The 21,485-nt window shown below is 38.8% G+C and overlaps 1 protein-coding gene across 9 annotated transcripts in view; it reads right to left on the minus strand.

Annotated features, from left to right (window-relative positions):
- PHACTR2 (phosphatase and actin regulator 2) overlaps positions 1 to 21,485 on the minus strand; it is a gene marked incomplete at its 3' end in the record, with an annotated part of 253,202 nt that overhangs the window by 119,885 nt on the left and 111,832 nt on the right. The window contains exon 1 of one of the 9 annotated variants that reach the window (XM_082474589.1): positions 10,448 to 10,646. The exons of 6 other annotated variants lie outside the window; for them this stretch is intronic. In XM_082474589.1, coding sequence (XP_082330715.1) covers positions 10,448 to 10,493 — 46 coding nt within the window. In that variant the 5' untranslated portion in view covers positions 10,494 to 10,646. Of the gene's footprint in view, positions 1 to 10,447; positions 10,647 to 21,485 lie in introns of those variants that run through there. 2 more of the 9 variants (XM_082474591.1, XM_082474592.1) reach the window with 2 other exon arrangements.

Genomic DNA, 21,485 nt, shown 5'->3' on the forward strand with positions numbered 1-21,485 from the left:
CTGACAACCAGGGGGCAAGAGCTTTTATAGACGGAGGGAGGGGGCTCCATGCAGAACCTGCACAGTCACCTCTGACCGTCATCTTGATATTGGTCATGCGGTGGTCTGATCAGTGTCATCTTGATTGCTTTAGGTACAGTTAATCTTCAGTTCCAGGGTCGGTTTGTTTCCATTTCTTTGAGGCCAGTTCTCAGAATTGTGCCAGCTTATGTCATGGCTACAGTCTGGTCATCATGTAGTTAACTTCTTCCACCTGGCGGGGGTTTCAGTATCTATAACACAGCTCACAGGATACGGCTCAGAATATTATCTATAGCCCTTGAGAAGGAACTAAAGGTCCTTGACTATGCTTAATGACTAAACTATTATTATTTGGTCTCCTTTGACTGTTTTCCTTTGCTTCTGCATTTTCTCACTTCTCTGATGAAACTGACTCTTTGGCTAAAGTTTTTCCACAGACAAAAGGCAGGCTGAGGACATGGTGGGCATAGACCACAGGGTCCTGCTCCGTTTCACGAGGAACCAGCTTTGGAAAGAGCCAGAGGGAGAGCGTCCCAGATTTCCTAGACTTACAGGGAGCAGCAACTGCCAAGGTCACGGGTAAGAGTGAGCCAGGCTCGTGTGATGACTGGAAATATGACTGAGGCTGTTGGGGGTGACGGTGAGGGGCAAAGTGGTGGAGATGAAGTCAGAGAGATGGGAGGAAATCAGGGATCACATAGAATCATGTATGGCCTTGAGGACAGCAAGGTGAAATCTGGATTTCATTCTAAATGCAATGGAAAGTCATAGGAAGGTTTTGCGTAAGGAAGCGACATGATTTATGTTTTTAAAAAATTACTTTAGCTGTTGTGTGGAAAATGAATTACAGAAGGCTGAGAACAGAAGCAGGACACCAGCTTGAACCTACTGCAGTGGTCCATGCATAGATGGCCAGGGCGTGTATGGTGGCAGGGGGGAGAGAGAGAGAGACAGAGAGACAGAGAGAGACAGAGAGACAGAGAGAGAGACAGAGAGAGAGACAGAGAGAGAGACAGAGAGAGACAGAGAGAGACAGAGAGAGACAGAGAGAGAGAGACAGAAAGTGAATGGACTTCAGATTTATTTTGGAAGAAAAATGGGCAGGACATACTGATGGATCAATGTGAACAGGAAAGGGAAAAACCCAAGGGTGAATCCTAGAGTTTTGGCTAGAATGAGTGAGTGGTTACAGGTATCATTTGGTGAAATGCAGAAAGTCAAGGGAAGAACCGGTTTGGAGGGCAAAATCAAGGCTTCCGTTTAGACCTGCTACCTGTGAGATGCCCATTAAGAAGTCAAGCAGATCTGTGAAATAGGCAGTTGCCTATTTGAGCCTGGAGCACAAGGAGAGAGCAGAGTTGCAGATACAAACTTGGGCATCACCCTACTCGCAGTTCTCCAGGCACCCCCCAGGTCAGGTGTTCATTTCACCCTGTTGGATTACCGCAGCTTACCTCTTGCTCCCTGCCTTCAGTCTCCCCCATGAAATCAGTACTGCAAGCAGCAGGCAGATTCACTCCTTTAAAGCAAAGCTCTAATCATCTCTCACTTGATAAAAAGCCTTCCGTGGTTCTCACCCCCTGTGTCTTGTTCTCTTGCCTTCCAACGCTCTCCATCTCAGGGCCTGAATTCTTGTCCCCCTTCTGTACTGTTCGGCCTCCCTGATTTGTCCCCATGGTTCTCTGGGGTCCCTTCTCTTCCAGCCCCATTTCCACACATCTTCACTAAGTGTATCCTGGGCTCAGACCTTTGTGGGCAAGGCCTGTGCGTGATTTATCATTGAAACTTCCCCACAGCTTAGCCCAGGTACCTTAGAGTTAATTACTTCAGTTCAGGGACTGTTTGTTAGATGAAGGTGCCACTTGTTCTCCTTACTATCCCCTCACAAAATGAGTGGATTTACAGGAATACACCAAAATTTTCCTAGTGTTAAGGGTTGCAATGTTATATTTGACAGAAGGTTTACATGAATGAACACATCCAGTCCCTTGAAATGAAAATACACGAGTAGTTTACAAATATAAATGATAATGGTTAGACCCAACTTTTTAAAGTAATGTTATCTGCCCATTCCCTTCTGGGAAACAAAAACTGTTGTTTTTGGTTTTGGTTCCCCTGCTTCAGATGGGGATGGGGGTGGAGCAACCAAGAAGTGTTTATTTTCCTAAGACTATTTCTATCTCCACATCACTTTTACATACGCTGAGTCTTCACTAAATATGAATCTTTATTCCCAAGCATAGAGACTCACAGTTAGCCAGTTACACTAACATCCCCAGAACAGGAAAACATGTTGGAACCTTTCCTCTATTCAAATTAAAGAGGCTTAATTAGAGGATCAACAATCCAGGTTTCTTATCTCCTTCCCTCCTGCATTAAGTAAGCAAAAGATGAAGTCTGACTCGCCCATTGGTTGTTATTTTTTCAAATGGCTGAGGATAAAATAAATTTAAGCTAAAAACATTTGGGATATTACTCACTGGCCAGACCAATGGACCAAAGAGAAGTAGTTGAGGTGCAAATTTTTGCTCATTTTCTTTCTCTCTAAGTGACTGACATTTGCATTATGATCAAACAGACTAAGAAAAAAAATTAAACCTAAAAAGCTATCTTAGGGCCTATATTTTTGCTTTCACCATTGAATTCACAAAGAAAAAGAATAAAACTGGTTGAAAAACAGCAATTGAACCTAAAGCTGAGCCAGAGTCCATGACAGCTAGAGAAAAACTGATATGGTTGCAGGTCAGCTCATGGCTTTAATTCCAGTGGAAGTCCAGGTGGAAACTCTGGCCTTGATCATGTCCAAAGCAGAGGAAAGCCATGACTGTCACATTACCTTTTCATAAATGAATTTCCTCTCTCTTTCTCTGCTCATGTAGATTTTTCTTTATGCACATATTTTAAAAATAGAATCATATAACTTTAGAAAACTGCCATTTCATATTTTTATGCTGTTTATTATGAAAATCACTTTTCAAAAATATTTTTATATCATTTTAAAATGGCCTGTTTTATTACATGACTATATCCTTACATGACTATATCCCAATTAATTCTCTTGTTGTTTGACTATTAGGTTATTTCCAATATTTTGGCTCTGATAAACATTGCTCTGGTGAACAAATAATTACTATCTTAACAATATACTTCTAGAAGTGGAAATGCTGGGTCTGAGTATATGCACATTTTAAGATTTTTAATATATATTACCAAACTGCTCTCCTGATAGGTTGTACCAATTTAAACTACCACAAGACAATCATCTCCTGGAAATCATTCCTTTTAGTCTTTACTAAATTCATAGGTGATCAATGGCATACATTTTTTTCATTGAATTGCTTAAATTTTATTCATTACACCAAATGGTCACTTGTATTTCTTCTTCCATTAAGTAATGTGGGCAAGTTAACTTAACTCTTGTGCTTCAGTTTTCCTCATCTGCAAAATGTGGATATTAATGGTAGTTACCCTATATGGATGTTGTGAGGATTAAAAAGTTAATTCAAGTAAAGCACTTAGAATAATTCCTGACCCATAGCGAGTTCACAATTATGGCCATTAGATATTTTGAAAAATTCCTGTTCATGTTCTTTACTCATTTTTCTATTTGAGTGTTTACCATTTCTTATTGATTTCTTTTTCTCACTGATTTTTAAGAGGTCTTACTACATTAAGATATTTAATCATTGTTTTCTATATGCAATGCAAATATTTTGTCAACTTTATGATTTCCTTTTTCAATATGCTGATGATGATTTTTTTGCCATGCAGAAGCTTAAGGATTTAATATCATTAAATCATTCACTTTAAATCAGAAAAAATTACAGAGATTAAATAGTCAAATATGAGAAAAACAGCAAAGGAAAACACGTTTTTAATAATTCTAGTTTGTAAGAAAGAAACGGATAGATTTGACTCCAAAAAAGTTTAAAGTTTTTATATTAAAAAAAATCAAACAGAAGAGGAAAAACACACAAATATATTCACAATATATGACAGACATAAGGCTAATCTCCTTAACATACAAATCTTTGAAAAAAGAAAACATAAAATAAAGAAAAGCTATAAATAGGCAATTCAGAGAAAAAGAAATACAAATGCCCGATTTCACTTATAATCAAAATGAGATATCACTTTTTACATATAGATTTACAAGAATTTTTAAAAATTAATTATGCACAACACTGTAGTCCTATACAGTTTTGCAGAGTGTTCATTGCACAAGGACAACTGGACAACAGTAATGAGTTGGGACTGAATTCCTGCTACTCTACTGCCTGTTAAACCATATGCCTGCAGGGCTGCCTAACCCAGAGAGAGTGCTTTCTATTTCTCACAAAGGGCCATATGCTTTAAGAGAGTATGCAGTGGTGGTGAGAGAGTGCAGAAAAAGGAAATCTCATCTAATGAGCAGATATACTGATACAGTCCTTAGAGATAATTTGGCAAAGCCTATCAAAATAAAACATACAAATCTTTTGACCCAGCAATTCCATCGCTAGGATTTTACTGGTACAGGTAGTGCGAGATGTTTAGATAAGGATGTTCATTTCAGCTTTGTTCATAATAGCACACACACAAAAGAACCCAGAAACAATATAAAAATACAAAGAAAATATAAAAACACAATAGAGTTCTCTTAAAGGAAATTATGAGATAGCCTCATATTATAATATTGTTTCTAGATTAAAAACATCAATATGAAATATTTTCAAGTTTACATTATATGAAAAACTCAAACTCCGGAGCAGCAAGCATATTACGTCTTGCTTGTATTTTGATAAAGATACATACATGAATGAAGATTGTCTGTAATGAAAAAAAGTTGTTCATGCTGGGTTATAATTTAAAAGGGAGGGACTAGGCGTCTGGGAGGGAATAAAATTCACTTTTATCCTGGACTGTCTTGTAAAGTTTGACTTTTGATCATATGCATGTTATTTTCATTAAGAAAAATGAACTATCCATTTTTGTTTTATGATTTCTTTTAATACTGGCTTTATAAGGAAATGGATAAATATCCTGGGCAGGGCAGAAATGAGGCCCTGACCAAAATATGGAAACCCAGAAACACAGATAGATTATAGGTTCTATCATGGCCTAGGTGTGAGCCTGCATACTTTATTCACTTGTTCCCTTGTCTTCTAAAAATGAGAAGAGTGGCTTTGTCTGCCCTTTCAACTCAAGGGCTCATGCAAAACAGCCAAGAGCTGCTCTGTGGCACAGTGAACGTGGGGTGGGGCTGAAGACTGAAAAAAATAGTCACTAGATTCAAATACCACCCTACAGACAACAGAGCCAGCGTAGCATGCAATTCTTGAAGTTAAGAAGAATGAAAATAATACAAAATTCTCATTCATATAATCATTACCTTAAAGTAGTCAGACTGCATTGAGAATATTTGTTGACTCATTCATATACTCAGTAAACTTTTTGTACCCAATCCGTCATGCCCAGTACTTGGCAATGAGAACACTAGAAGTCTCAACTCTTCTAAGGAATGAGGTCAGAGGGTACCAAAACCACCCTATTTGGGGACATAGCTGTTTAGCCTGTGCTTAGAAATAATAAATCTAATCCTCAATAAAATACGAGGAAATCAAAACCAGCAACATATAAAAAAGATTATATATCATATCCAAGTAATCTTTATCGCAGGAATGCAAGGTTGGTTTAACATCTGAAATTAATGTAATATGCCATATTAATACAATGAAGGACAAAAACCATATGATCATCTCAACAGGGGCAAAAAGAAAAAGTCTTGGACAAAATCTAACAGTTGCATGATAAAGATGCTCACAAACTAAGAATAGAAGGGAACTTTTTGAGAAAGGGCATCTATGAAAAAACCACAGCTAACATGACATTTAATGCTGAAAGACTGATTGCTTTCCTCCTTAGATCAGGAACAAGACAAGTATGTTCACTCTTGCCTCTTCTCTTTAACATTATACTGTATAATAAGTGAGGGCAACTAGACAAGGAAAAGAAATAAAAGACATTCAGATGGAAAAGATGAAGTAAAAGTATCTGTTTGCACATGACCTTGTATATAAATCTTGTACATAATGTGATCTTGTATACAGAAATGCCAAGGAATCCACTGAAAAATTATTAGGACTAAAAAAATGAGTTCACCAAATTTACAGGGTACAAGATCAATATATAAAAATCAATTTTCTATATCCTACACACTAGCAAGAAACATTCTGAAAATGAAATAAGAGTGCAATTTCATTTAAAATAGCATAAAAATGATAAAAATACTGATAAATGATAAATTTAACAAGACTTATACACTGAAAACTAAAAAATATTGGAGAAAAAAATCAAAGAAGATCTAAATAAATGGAAAGACATTGTACATTTCCATTCCTTGTCTTTATGGGTTGAAACACTTCATATTGTTAAGAGAGCAATATTATTCAAATTGATCTACAAGTTCAACACAATCCCTATCAACGTCTCAGCTGGATTTTTTGCAGACATTGACAAACTGATTATAAAATTCATTCGAAAATGCAAGGGGACCAGAATAGCCAAAAGAATCTTGGAAAAGAACAATGTGAGAAGACTCACACTTTTCTATTTCAAAACTTAGTACAAAGCTACAGTAATCTTGACAGTGTAGCATATTAGTAGACATATACATCAATGGGATAGAATTGAGAGTTCAGAAATAAATTTGACATATATGGTCATCTGATTTTTGACAAAGGTACTGAGACAATTCAACAGGGAAAGAGTCATCTTTTCGAAAAATGGTCCTGGACAATTGGATATCCACATGCAAAAGAATGAAATTGGAACCCTATACCACACTACACATAAATATTTAAAATGTATCACAGACCTAAATGTAAGAGCTAAAATTATAAAACTCTTAGAAGGAAACATATGTGTAAATCTTGACAGTGGTTAGTCTATGGTTTCCTAGATAGGAGACCAAAAGTGCAAACAACAACAACAAAATAGATAAACTGAACACAATAAAAAATTTCAGTTGCAAATCATAGATAGTATCAAGAAAGTGAAAAGACAACTCTGAAAATGGGAGAAAGTATTTGCAAATCATATATCTGATAAGGGACTTGTATCCAGTATACAAAGAACTCTTATAACTCAATAATAGCAAGTCAAATCACCCAATTAAAATTAAGCAAAGGATCTGAATAGACATTTCTCCAAAGAAGACATACAAATGGCCAATAAGCACACGAAAAGATGCTCAATGTCATAAGTAATCAGGGAAATGCAAATCAAAACCACAATGAAATACAACTTCACACTTACTAGATTAGCCATAATCAAAAGACAGTAACAAGTGCTGAAGAGGATGTGGAGAAATTGGAACCTTCATATACTGCTGGAGGCAATGTAAAATGGTACAGCCGCTTTGGAAAACTGGCAGTTCCTTAAAATATAACATAACAAAGATAGAGTTACCATATGACCCAGCAATTCCACTCCTAGATATGTACCCAAGAGAAATGAAAACATATGTTCACAAAAACTTTTACCTGAAGTTCATGGCAGCCCCGTTCAGAGAGTCAAGAGGTAAAAATAACCCAAATGTTCATCAACGGATGGATGGATAAATAAAATGTGGTATATTAATACAGTGGAATATTATTTGGCAATAATAAGAAACTAAGTACTGATACATGCTACAACATGGATGACCCTTGAAAACATCATGCTAAGTGAAAGAAGCCAGTCACAAAAGGCGTGTTGTGTTGTATGATCCCACTTATATAAATTCTTCAGACTAAGCAAACCTACAGGAGCAGAAAGGGGATTAGTGGTTAATTAGGGCTAGGAGTCGGGGGTTGAGAAGGATGGGAACAGGGATCGATGGTTGCAGAACACAGTGAAGATACTGAAAAACAACGAATTGTACACTTTCGATGGGTGAATTTTATGGTATGTTAATTATATGTCAATAAAGCTGTTTTGAAAAATAGAAATAATGACTCTAACTGCATGTTTTCAGAAATCATTATTACTTGGTCTTCTTAGAACCTAGATGCAGCCCTAAGCTGAAAGGCTCAAAAGAGCCTGAAATCAAGAAAGAAAAGCAAGCTAACTTGTGGCCTATAGTGCTGATTTTTACAAAAGCCCAAATCGAGTAACAAGTATAAACTATCAGACTCTGTGCTATTGACTCCTTAGACTCAAACAGATTTTCCCCCTGTTAAGCATTTACGATGGGAAGCCTCTTCGCCACTGTAATCCCTAGCAGCCACTCTAGACTTAAACAACTAGTAGATGCCTGAGATCACACAGAACAAAGATCTTCACACCACTTGTGAAGCCAGTGGCAAACAGCTAACGAGGAGTGAACAAAATACTTGGAAGGGTAGAGGGTTTGACATTCTCAGACTCAGAGAAGAACACCAACATGAATATAAAACTTAGGATATGGCAACCAAATGTTCTGTTTTTGTTGTTTTTTCATTTTCATTTGGAATCTAATGGCAAAACTTCAGGGAAATGGAGTGATAGTAATACACTTAGAGGATATAAATGGATATCATGAGAAAACTGCTCCGCTCTTAACATTAAAAAACTTCAGTCATGGCAACTGTCATCCCTTAACCAACAAAACAAAACCAAAAAAACCCTCTACTCTTGATGTCTGAATTGGTCACTCCAAGATATACAAACTTTTAATCAACTAAATGGAGGACCTGTAATTTAAGTATAACACCATTCCATGAGATATTTCTCTGAAAGATCTTTTATGGTCAAGCATAACTTTTTGTTTAAATTACTTATAAATAAACTGACCAATCTCTTGACATGATTAGTCATTGTATTAGGAATTACAGCAATCTGGGTATTTTTTGCTGTACTGGGTAAGAGTTAGGAAAGTCACATTTTAGGATTCTACTTTGCTTCTTAGGCATCATTTATGTAACATTCCTTGATTTTTACAAATGCAAAATTCACTTTTCTAATATTAACCCTAACAATACTTTGTGGCTAAAGAACTAAATTCAGGGCAGTACTTTATGCCTGTTGTACTGGAGTACTGATCTAACTCTATGCTTTGCCAGTGCCGAAATTTAAAAATATAACTCTTCCTTGAAATGAAAGAAGTCACACTGCTTTAAAGTAAGACAAAGGAAAGTAAGCCTTAATTGCACAAAATAGTTTACTAAAATTAAGATCCTAATCGACACTCCCCCTCAAATTCCCAAAAAGCTATCAACATGAAGTCTCTTCTGTTCAGCAGCGGCACTGTACAACCTTGTCAATAACAGTAAGGGAAGGTGTGATCTTTTTTGGATTCTGATTCCTCTCCTTTGCAGACGGTTGGTTCTCCTGAGGCATTAACATAAGCCGGAGCAAAGCTTATGATATTTCAGGGAGTGAAGCTCTACAATATAAACAAACCCATGCTGGGGGAGGCTGGAATGGTAGAATGCTATCTAGTTAGGAGACATCCTGGAGCTGATTAAAACAACAACAACAAAAAAAAGAACCCTTCATCTCTGCACTGTCATTTCCTTTCAGCAAGATCCTGTTGATGTTTACACAATTTGAAAAGTGTATCAAATACCTCAAGGCATAACGTAAATGCCCCCTTTGAGGTTTTCTTTTTTAATTCTTGATGGAAAAACATATCAAAATAGTATCTTTTAGGTATGTTTCGTTATCCAATCACAAGTATCGCCACCAAAAAGTTGTTTATCCTTACACTACTGGAGAAACGCCAGACGTACCTTCCTTCCTTTTTTTTTTTTTTTTAAGAAAATGGAAAAAAGAAACTTAAAACAAGGCAGTATAGCTCAGAAACATTACACACGTTTCCATCAAACGATATTTAGCCCTGAATAACCGGGTTCATGAAATGTTTCCCCAAATTTTATAGCTTGTGTCTAATGAACAAGTATCATTTGAAACAATTAAGCTTTTTTCTGTTAGTTATTAAGTATTCAGCGTTCTGCCAGGATAAAAGAAGGCAAACAGCACTTCTACTCCGAAACACAAACTATAAATCAGTTGACAAGCTTGAAAGAATTCGGTTCTAGTCTGTTCGGAAGCCAAGTGTAAATACAGAAAAACCTGTTGGCGAGTTTATCTTGCTCTTTAAGTTTCGCGTTTTTAAAACAAAGCAATACGCCAATGGCGTTTCTCGTAAATTTCAGGCTCAGAAGTGATTCAGAGAAACACGAAAGCGAGGCATCTCAGAGAAAATAGAGCCTGTGCCTTTAAGGTAAAATCGGCTGGATCCCAAAAGGCATTCCACTTTTCCACGACAAAGAGTTTGGGGGAGCGCTACCTCTCGGGTTTCTCGGAGGGACTTGGCGGGTTCGGGCAGAGCCCGGCTCGCCGAGGAGCCCTCGACCGCCCAGGCTGCCCCGAGCCAGCCCAGCGCCCGCGGGGCGGGAGCGCATCGCGTGCGCCCCGGACTCACCGCTGCTGGGCTGCGGGGACAGCGTGGAGACCGAGGTCTGGCCCATGTCTCGGGTCGCAGGGCCAGGTCGGGCGATCACGCGGCTCTTTTGGTCCTTGGATCATGGGTCCGCTCGCAGAAAGATTCCCAAGCGTTCATTTCCCGGTCTGTGCGGAGCTGCCCGCCGGGTCCCCTCACCTTCTCCCCTTCGCGGGTCTCCCAGCCCGGCCGGCCGCAGCCGGCGCGGCGGATCCTGCCCAGCGGATGCCTGTCATTCCTCTATGCAGATTAGCTGGGGTCAAGGGTCACGGGGGAGGAGAGAGGGGGAGTGGGCGACGGGGGCGGTGGAATGAGGGGGGCGAGGAAGTGGGGAGGGGAGAGGCCCCGGCTGGTCCAGCCGCGCCTGCGGGGGCTGTGAGACCCGCGACCCCCCCAGGGTAGCAGAGAGTTCGGGTGACTCCCGTTTAACTTAAAAGGTTCCCTGTCAAATGATCCTTTAGGGCTGGAAGAAAAGGAATTAAAGTACTTAGTCACGGTACTTAATTTAAGAAAATTTGTTTCGTTAAAGCTAGTTCCTTCCTCACATTGTTTGCTGATACGTGTGCATTTTTTTTTCTCCTTTTAAAAATTATCTTCCTTTTAACAAGTGGAATTTTAAAAAGCAGTATTAGTGGCCTCAATCAGGTTGAACAATAAATCTGAATGATGGATCTATGTGTGAGATCAACAAAGTATACACTTTGCTCTCTACCACCTAGACTCTGGGAAGTTTCCCTCTCCTATATTCAGAAGAATCACTGTGAGACTATCAAACTGCATGGTAAGCTGTTTAAAATATACAAAAGGTGAAAACAACAGTAATTTATTTTAGAAGCTAACATTCCATAAAAGTTAAATTAAATCCTACTGTAATTAAATCTCAACCGCAAACTCCTTAAAAATATGAATACAAATACGGTTGATGAGAAATCTAGATGCCATATCTATCTCCATCTACCTATCGATCAAGCTATAGATAGATCGATAGATGGAGATAGATATGGCATTAGACTGGATGGTGGTTACATAAATGTGGTTCACTTTAAGAAAATTCATTGAATTGTATACTATGATTTGTGCATTTTTCTGAATGTATATGTTTCATTAAAGTTTTTTTTTAAGTGTATTTTTTTGTTTTGGCCAGGCCTCTAGGCTTATGGGATCGAACCCAGGGCCCCGGGAGCGCGAGCACCGAGTCCTAACCACTGGCCGCCAGGGGATTCCCAAAAAAGAGTATTTTTTAATTTTTTAATTTATTTTTATTGGAGTATAGTTGATTTGCAATGTTGTGTTAGTTTCTGCTGTACAGCAAAGTGAATCAGTTATACATATGCATATATCCACTCTTTTTTAGATTCTTTTCCCACATAGGTCATTAGAGAGTATTGAGTAGAGTTTCCTGTGCTACACAGTAGGTCCCTATTTGTTATCTATTTTATATATAATAGTGTGTATATGTCAATCCCGATCTCCCAATTTATCCGTCTCCAACAGTGTATTTTTAAAAAAAACTGTATTTAGCTCACTTGCCACAGCTTTCACTTTTTAGGTTATCCTAGACATTCAACTCTGAACTATTAAAAATGTATATAGTATATAATCATTAGAGAAATGCAAATCAAAACTACAATGAGGTATCACCTCACACTGGTCAGAATGGCTATCATCAAAAAATCTACAAACAATAAGTGCTCGAGAGGGTGTGGAGAAAAGGGAACCCTCCTACACTGTTGATGGGAATGTAAATTGGTGCAGCCAGTAGGAGAACAGTATGGAGGTTCTTTAAAAAACTAAAAATAGAGCTACCATATGATCCTGCAATCCCAGTCCTGGGCATATATCCAGAGAAAACCGTAATTCGAAAAGATACATGCACCCCCAATATTCATTGCAGCACTATTTACAATAGCCAGGATATGGAAGCAACCTAAATGTCCATCAGTGGAGAAATGGATAAAGAAGATGTGGTACAGGGCTTCCCTGGTGGCGCAGTGGTTAAGAATCTGCCTGCCAATGCAGGGGACACGGGTTCGAGGTCTGGTCTGGGAGGATCCCACATGCCGCGGAGCAACTGGGCCCGTGAGCCACAACTACTGAGCCTGTGCTCTAGAACCCTCAAGCCACAACTACTGAGCCTGAGTGCCACAACTACTGAAGCCTGTGCGCCTGGAGCCTGTGCTCCACAACAAGAGAAGCCACCACAGTGAAAAGCCCCTGCACCACAACGAAGAGTAGCCCCTACTCATCACAACTAGAGAAAGCCCGGGCGCAGCAACGAAGACCCAATGCATCCAAAAATAAATAAATTAAATAAATAAATTTTTTAAAAAAGATGTGGTACATATATACTATGGAATATTTATACTCAGCCATAAAAAGAAACGAAATTGAGTTATTTGTAGTGAGGTGGGTGGACCTAGAGTCTGTCATACAGAGTGAAGTAAGTCAGAAAGAGAAAAACAAATACAGTATGCTAACACATACATATGGAATCTTAAAAAAAAAAAAAGGTTCTGAAGAACCTAGGGGCAGGACAGGAATGAAGACGCAGATGTAGAGAATGGACTTGAGGACATGGGGAGGGGGAAGGGTAAGCTGGGACGAAGTGAGAGAGTGGCATGGACATATATACACTACCAAACGTAAAATAGCTAGCTAGTGGGAAGCAGCCACATAGCACAGGGAGATCAGCTCATGCTTTGTGACCACCTAGAGGGGTGGGATAGGGAGGGTGGGAGGGAGATGCAAGGGGGAGGAGATATGGGGACATATGTATACCTATAGCTGATACACTTTGTTATAAAGCAGAAACTAACACACCATTGTAAAGCACTTATACTCCAATAAAGATGTTAAAAAAAAAAAAAAGATCACATAGAGCCTTGCTTTGTTTTTTGAAAGACATTTGCTTGTCTGTTTCATCATTTAAGTTGCCCTCTTTTTTTCACACCCAAATAGCCCACCCTCTACTGTGAGGAAAACTTTTTCCCTAGAATAGTGTGATCAATTATCTACTTCCTTTTGCCTAATTCACTCTTAAGAAACACTGATTTTTTTTTTTTTTGAGTGGCTACAAAGACCTTATCAAATTATTTAAAATGTTGGTATCTATGTATTCACATGTATACATAAAACAATTACATAGAATCTTCAGATCACTGTGGTGCTAATGTGGTACACACATGAGCCTGGCAGGGACTCAGATGAGACCAGGCTTGGAGGCATAGGGCTTTGGAAAACTGGACGTCCTTCTAAGGACCTGAGAGGAGTGGGGTGACGAGGAAATGGCCACTTCAGGGGTTTGGCTTAACCCCACTGCTCAGAGCTCCACCTCAAGCTCCTTTCCCATCTTCAGGGGAGGGGAACCCATTTTCAGACTGTATCCCCACTACATACAAGCCAAGTCCCTAAAATCTTGCTGTGGCAAACACACGCAGGAATCCACTGGACCAAGTCTTTATAAATATATTTGTATCAGAGAAAAGCAAGGCACTTTGGGAGCATTATGGCTCACTCTCCTACATACGTCATTCTAGACAGAAAGTAAAAATTGGTTAGTTTCTCAAGCAAGTTAAATGAGTAAAGTTAATACAATAACAAAATTGTTCCCTAGCCCTTCCTGAGGCACAGGTTGAGGCGCATCTCTAGGTGACACCTGGTCCCAGGTCATCTGGACCCCGGCAGACCTCAAAAACTGATGCCCCCAGGAAGCCTGACATCTCTGCTGAGCAAAAGCGCCTGACCTTGGGGCACCGCCCCCTCCCCAGGCCCTGAGGTCAGGTGAGGGGGGTTGCAGTGGGAGGCACGCGGAGAGCAGAGCTGGGACACGGTGGGAATGCTTAAGCAGGGTCACCAAAGCCACAGAGACCTCAGTCTATCCGAGCTGGTGCTGCAGAGCCGGAGGATCAGCTCCACAAAGAAACCCTGATATTTTGTAACAAAACTGAGGATTAACCAAGATGTGAGTTCTAATTAGGACAATGAAATTAATCCTAACTAAATTTCCTTTTAAAGTGCAAAGCTGCTGTGTTTGGGAACACATTCCACCTGGGGGGTTCAGCAGTGAGAGTAAACAATTATAATGGCTCTTCTATTTCTTCCTTTAAATTGTCTTAAAACAACAACCACCAAAAAAAAAAGACCAGGTTGAGTGTTCTCTCAATCTAAACTGAGAGGAGGAAATTCTCACTCTTCTTTCCATTGATAGAGCCTAATGGATAAGGGAGGTCATTGATTAGAGGAAATATACCACAAATTTTGCACATCAGAATATGTAAATACAATGATTGTCTTTGAAATTAACAAAAGCTAAACTTTGACGTACAGTGTCATTTTTGGTATCAATACTTCTTTTCCTTGAGAAACAATAATATGTTTCTTTTTATTTCCTCTGCAAATTCATATTTCAAACATCAAAGGGGTACTCTATAGCTCTAGTCTTTCAGGATTTACTAAATCCATCTATATATACCTTATTCAAAAACCTTTCATGATTTGCTAGTTAATATAATCTTAGCCTCATCTGGGATTCTTATAATCCCCCGATCAGGTTACACACTTTCCTCTGAAATTTTTCCAGTTCCATTACATTATCCTTGAAGCATGTCAACCAAAACTGCAGGAAGTGGGCATTAAAGTTCCATTATAAGGGTGGCGCAGCTTATTCTGTTTCCAGTGCTTCCCATGAGGCTTGGTGTTTTAACAGCCTTTTCATCACAGCTAACAAATTACATTAATGAACATAGAGAAAGTCTACAGAAATCCCTAAATTCCATTTATAGGTCATAACATAAAGGTTAGAATTTATCATCTAACAAGAGTATGTTAAGATAATTTCCCCCCCAGGGGCTTCCCTGGTGGCACAGTGGTTAAGAATCCGCCTGCCAATGCAGGGGACACGGGTTCGAGCCCTGGTCCTGGAAGGTCCCACATGCCGCGGAGCAACTAAGCCCATGTGCCACAACTACTGAGCCCATGCGCCACAACTACTGAAGCCCACGCGCCTAGAGCCTGTGCTCCGCAACAAGAGAAGCCACCACAATGAGAAACACACGCACCACAATGAAGAGTAGCCCCCGCTCGCCTCAACTAAAGAAAGCCTGCACGCAGTGACGAAGACCCAGCACAGCCAAATATAAATAAAATAAATAAATTTATAAAAAAAAAAAGATAACTTCCCCCCAAATTGCCCTTTTCTTGCCTCATTACAGCTCATCTGCTATTATTCAGCGAACTCACAGTTTTACTGAGAGCTCTGCCTGTTAATCCCTCAAATTTATAGTTTAACGGTGGGAATGTTTAATGTCATCTGAAAAAAATGGATGTTTCTCTGTGTTACCTCTTTCCAGAGAATTTATAAAATTGCTAAAGAAGATTAGTGCCAACATCTAACTTTGAGGAAATTATCTATTTATAACTCTTCAGCATTGGTCCTGTTCTTCAGTCTATATTTCTAGACCAATCTCTCATCCAGTGATATCCTGGTAAATGCTCAACAACTGGTTTGCTCTGGGGGTGGGGACAAAACTGATGTGCGATTTGTGTTTGCTGTTTTCTATGATATTAATACTTCTACAATGACCAATTCAATGAGTGGTCAGCTGGCTCGCAAAATTTATGTCAACTGGTTTGCCAAGTTTCTGGAAATTTAACAACGGGCCTCTATGAGCAGGCTTCAGCGTAGCACCACTTTCATGTTTTTTAATATGCTGTCATCAAATCATACCATGACTGATTGTGAGAAATTGTTGATGTTAAACCTTCCTAAAAATATAGACTGACAGCATCTTCTGATTTTTTCCATCATCCGGTCTAAATATTTTTGAACCCCTGAAAGACCTTCTGTGATTTATTCCTTTACTTCCGGAAAGAAATTAAATTGGGTGGATTAGTTAGAGCGAATTTCCCCTCCCGGAAACTGGTTTGCCTTTTGACAAAGAGGTTGTACTTCTTGAGGTTTTCAACCATTTTACCCTATAACACAGATTTCACTGGCTTGTAGGAGTTATTAAATTCATCCATCTGGGGTACCCAAAGTGACACTTGCACTTTTTATGGGTGGAAATCACTAGTTCCATTAGATAAAAGTTAAAAGCAGACATAAACCTAAACTTTAGCAATCTATTTGTGGAAAGGTCCTTTCCTACCAGGTCAAAGTCCAAATTGTAGGCATACAATTTGGTGACTAGAGAGATGGTTTACAACGAGTACAGTCACCATTACCAAGTCCTGTAACTTAGGTCACTGACAGGCTTTTCTAGTGGCCAAATCTCAGCTTGGAGTAGGAGAAAGAGTGAGATCTTCCTCCCTCAAAGCACAGATGCCATGAATACTCATCCTAGGTGTCTGGTTTCCTGGCTGCTGCTGGCTCTGCTAGGACCACATTTTGAGACACCAGCATTTGGGGGTGAGGGGGTAGGAGGAGGAGGGTTAGGCAGAGTACCAGAAGATGAGATGGTTGATCAGAGCAGTGGTGGTCTAGGAAGCAAAAGTGGCTGGTTGGTGGCCACGTACAGGTAGATGAAGATCTCTTAACTGGCACCCTTATTCCTGGCCTTGGCCGTGAAGATCTAGTGAATTACTGGTATTTGCCTGAGTAATGGGAATCGCAGTCATAGAAAACCTTCTCCTAGTGGAAAGGAAATGAAACTTAGTAATTAAAACTTAGTAACTTTCCAAATAGGATTTTTTTAAAGTGTATTAGTTTGTTTTCTAGATACAATGGTCAGAAGAAACAACAGAAATTCACAGATGATCTAAAAGGATCAGTTTAATCATTTATTTTCTTCCTACCTACCACTGTCAGATTTATTAAAGAGCAGAAAACTGTCTTTTCTCCCTTTCTCTGGTGGAGGTGCTAAAGGTCAATTTTTTAAATTAGAAGGCTATTTTTAACACAAGAGGTTCTAATAATCAAGTACAAGAATATATAACTCAGAAACTAAAAGCTGGTGTGCAAAAGTTTTTAAGTAGGTTTTTACTAGACTATCTGCCAGTTTTTTGAAACTTTGCATTACTCCAAAACTTGGCTACATTTTGTGAAAGTCAGCATATTTAGAAACATATAACTACTAAAAAGCAAATAGAATGTTATGATTTCAGTTGAAATTCTGTATATGCAACCAGTGTTTACTTTTTAAAACGTTACTCTACAGCAATTGCCACCAAATGCTTCCTATGCCTTTTATTTTGACAATGCTGAGAGATTTTGGTTTTAACATGATAATATAAACAGACAAAGGAGAACTCTGGTTAAGAAAAGAATTACAACTTTAGACATTCTAGTTATATTCAGCATCAGTAGGAGAGAAAACCACATTCCAGAAGTATTAGAACAGGAAACAAACCTGTAAGACAGGCTTTTCTTTCCTATTGTTCTCATATTTTTATATGATTTATTTCCTGAGTTTTTCTTCTACTGCTCGCTCAAGCTAAAAGGATTAACAAAATACCTTGCCCCTGTTTTGCCCTGAGTGAGTCTCTGCCGAGGGCATGGTGTTTCACACGTGTGCTTACTTAGTGATTGAGCTGGATGGTTAGAAGATTTACTCTGGAAAATAAAGACCTCGAGGAGTGGTGCTGGAATTTCCTTTTCCAGAAACTTTCCCCCACCCCAGGAGAAAAAGTGTGTAATTTGCTGCACTTAGTTTTACAAGAAAAACAAATTACTCGTCCACAGTATTTAAAACTCTGACAACTGCTATAAAATGAATAATCTTTAATTTACTAACCGAAATCTATAGAGAACATTCCTTCAAGACATTTTTAATAATTAGTGCCCAATTTACAGAAAGTAATTGCTTAAAATAAGGTCCAAATCATTGTTTTATTAACCATCGCATCTATCCCTAGAACCTAACAAAGTGTCTGGCACATAGAGGGCACTCAATATGTATTGTGTGATAAATCACATTTACATGATTTCCTTAATTATAGTAAATTGCAGCGTGGATGAAAAAAATCCAGCTAGGAATAAATGTATGATTTTGGTGATATTATGCGGACTGCATAGCAAGATGATATCAATTTGTGTCACTGACTGTAAATTTCCTTTTATATGCCATTCTATTAATAATAATCATCATCTAGTCATTTAGCTAGAATTAACTGAGGATCTCCCACGGGCCTCACACCTCTAGTGTGAGGAAAAGTGAGGTACAGACCGTACCCTGGAGGACTTCACTATATATATATATGGTGGAGGGTGGGTATTTTGGCTTACAAGTAAATTACTATAACAGTGAGTTCTATGATAGAGGTTTGTTCCACCAAGAGTTAAGGATGAACAGTGGGCTGCTACAGGGAAGGCTCTGAACTTTATTAATTGCTAAATCCACATCTTTCCAATACAGAGTCAGCAACTCATTCTGAAGATGACTCAAGATTGTGAAGGGCTTCCGAAATCAAAGATTAAATTCTGATAGTATATAGTTAGTATTAACTGTATGTCTTTATTTATTGCTGACAGCTTTTTGAGGAATAATTTACAAACCCTAAATTCTACCCATTTAAAGTAAACAATTCAATGAGTTTTAGTAAATATGTAGCGCAACCACTTCTGCAGTCAGGTTTTAGAAAACTTTGAGAATCCTGAAGAGTTCCATCATGTGCTGCGGTTAATCCCGGTCCTACTCGTTGGCATCAGGCAACTACTGACCAGCTTTCCATCTCCATAGTTTAGACTCTTCTAAAATGTCATATAAATGGAATAACAGCATATGCGGTTTTTTATATCTGGCTTTTTTCACTTAATGTTTTTGATATTCATCCATGTTCTTGTAAGTATCGGTATTCTGTTCCCTTTTGTTCTGAGTAGGGTTCCATTGTACGGCTATATCAAAGTTCGTTTATCTATTTACCAGTTAATGGGCATGTGGTTGTAACTATATTGCATTGTATTGTATTCCTATTCTGTGAAAATACATAAGATGGATCTATCTATCTATCTATCTGTATGATAGTTCCGTATAAATAAGAATTCATTTATTGGTTCATCAGTCATCCAACAAATATTTATTATGCATCTCCTTTGTACCAGGCTCTGTTCTAGGTATTTAAGATACAGAATTAAACAAAAAGTAAAAATATATGCATTCAGAGAACTTACATTTTAAGGAAAGGACAGAAAATAAGCAATGAACATAATAAATCTGTAAATTTTATAGCAATTTAGAAGATGAAAAGTGCTATGAAATAAATGGGGAAGGGTAAGAGCGATGGATTAGCATGTGATGGTCATAGTAGTCCTCACTGAAAAGGTAATCAATGAGCACAGACTCAAAGGACATGATGGAGTTAGCCATGTGGTTATCTGGAGAAAGGGCACCCAAAGCCAGAAGACAAGAGCATGCTGTATGTTCAAGCAACACTAAGGGACCAGTGTGGTTGGAGGACAGTAAGGGAGGGGGAGGTGAGAAGGGGATTGTAAGCCATATAGGACCTTAAAGTTGACCATAAAGACTTTGGCTTTTACTGTAAGTGAGATGAGGAAGCAATGACAGTTTTGAGCAAAGGAATGGCACGATCTGCCTTATGTATTAAGATCACTACGGCTTCTGAGTAGAGGATAGAAGAGACGAGGTTGGAAGCAGAGAGATCAGGAGAGACTACAAGAATACGCCAGGCAAGAAGTGACGGGGGGGCTTCCCTGGTGGCGCAGTGGTTGAGAATCCGCCTGCCAATGCAGGGGACACGGGTTTGAGCCCTGGTCCGGGAAGATCCCACATGCCACGGAGCAACTGGGCCCGTGAGCCACAGTTACTGAGCCTGCGCGTCTGGAGCCTGTGCTCCGCAACAAGAGAGGCCGCAATAGTGAGAGGCCCGCGCACCGCGATGAAGAGTGGCCCCTGCTTGCCACAACTAGAGAAAGCCCTCGCACAGAAACGAAGACCCAACACAGCCATAAATAAATAAATAAATAAATAAATAAAAAAGAAGTGACAGGGGCTTAGACCAGGTTGGCAACAGTGGGAATGGTGAAATGTACTTGGTTTCTGGGTACATTTTTAAGGTAGAGCCAAATTTCTTCATGGATTGAATGTGGAGTATGGGAGAAAAGAGATAAAGCAAGGACAACTTCAAAATTTTGTTTGAGCAATTGGAAGGGCTGAGTTGCCATTAATTAAATCTGAGACAACAGTGAGTAAAGTGGGTTTGGGGTAAAAAATTCGAAGTTCAAATTTGAAATGTTCAATTAGACATCCAATTGTAGAATGAAAACAATCCTAAGTGTCACCAAGGAAAAAATCAATCTATACCTAGATATATCCTAGGGACATTGAATGTCAAGAATAAAGAGAAAACTTAAAAAGTAGTGGGTAGAAAAGACAGATGCCACATCAAGGCATCACAATAAATCCAAGAAGACAATAGAATTCTATTTTCTTTGTGTTATGGAGAAATATCTTAGAATTCCATACCCCAATAAACAATCATTCACTAAATCAAACAATCACTCACTAAAAGTGGTTAATCACTGAAGGAACTTCTACAGAATATTCCTCAGCAAGAAAGAAGAAGAGCCCAGATTAAGGGTGGGATGCCAAAAACAACAGTGAGTATAGAAGTTGATAAAATTATGGTGAATTTAATAAACTATTGGCTGTGCAAAACGGAGAGGTAGTCAATGAGTTTTTAACATATGTTAAGGTCCTGATTTTGACCAGGAGGACAGACAAATTAAATACTTTTTGACTTTGTTAGAAAAATGTGTTGTTTCAAATAATAAGAAAAATATAATAATAAGCTTCCAAATCAGTAAATAAAAGAAAGGGGAATAAAAAAATGTTTCACTAACCCAAAGAATGAGAACAGTAAATGAGAGAAAACTTTAAAAAAAGCAGGCTAAAAAAGATGATGATCAATTAAGATGGTCAAGTTAGCCCAAAATTCTGATTGCAGTAAATGTGAAAGGAATATTCATATCTAATGACAGAGAGTAAAAGATTGGAGCAGAAATACAATGCATCTCTCTATCTGCCAATTTTGGGAGATACATCCAAAAGAGCAAAAGCTGAAAATA

Source organism: Balaenoptera physalus, assembly GCF_965194825.1.
Source record: "Balaenoptera physalus genome assembly, chromosome: 9".
In the NCBI taxonomy this organism is placed as follows: domain Eukaryota; kingdom Metazoa; phylum Chordata; class Mammalia; order Artiodactyla; family Balaenopteridae; genus Balaenoptera; species Balaenoptera physalus.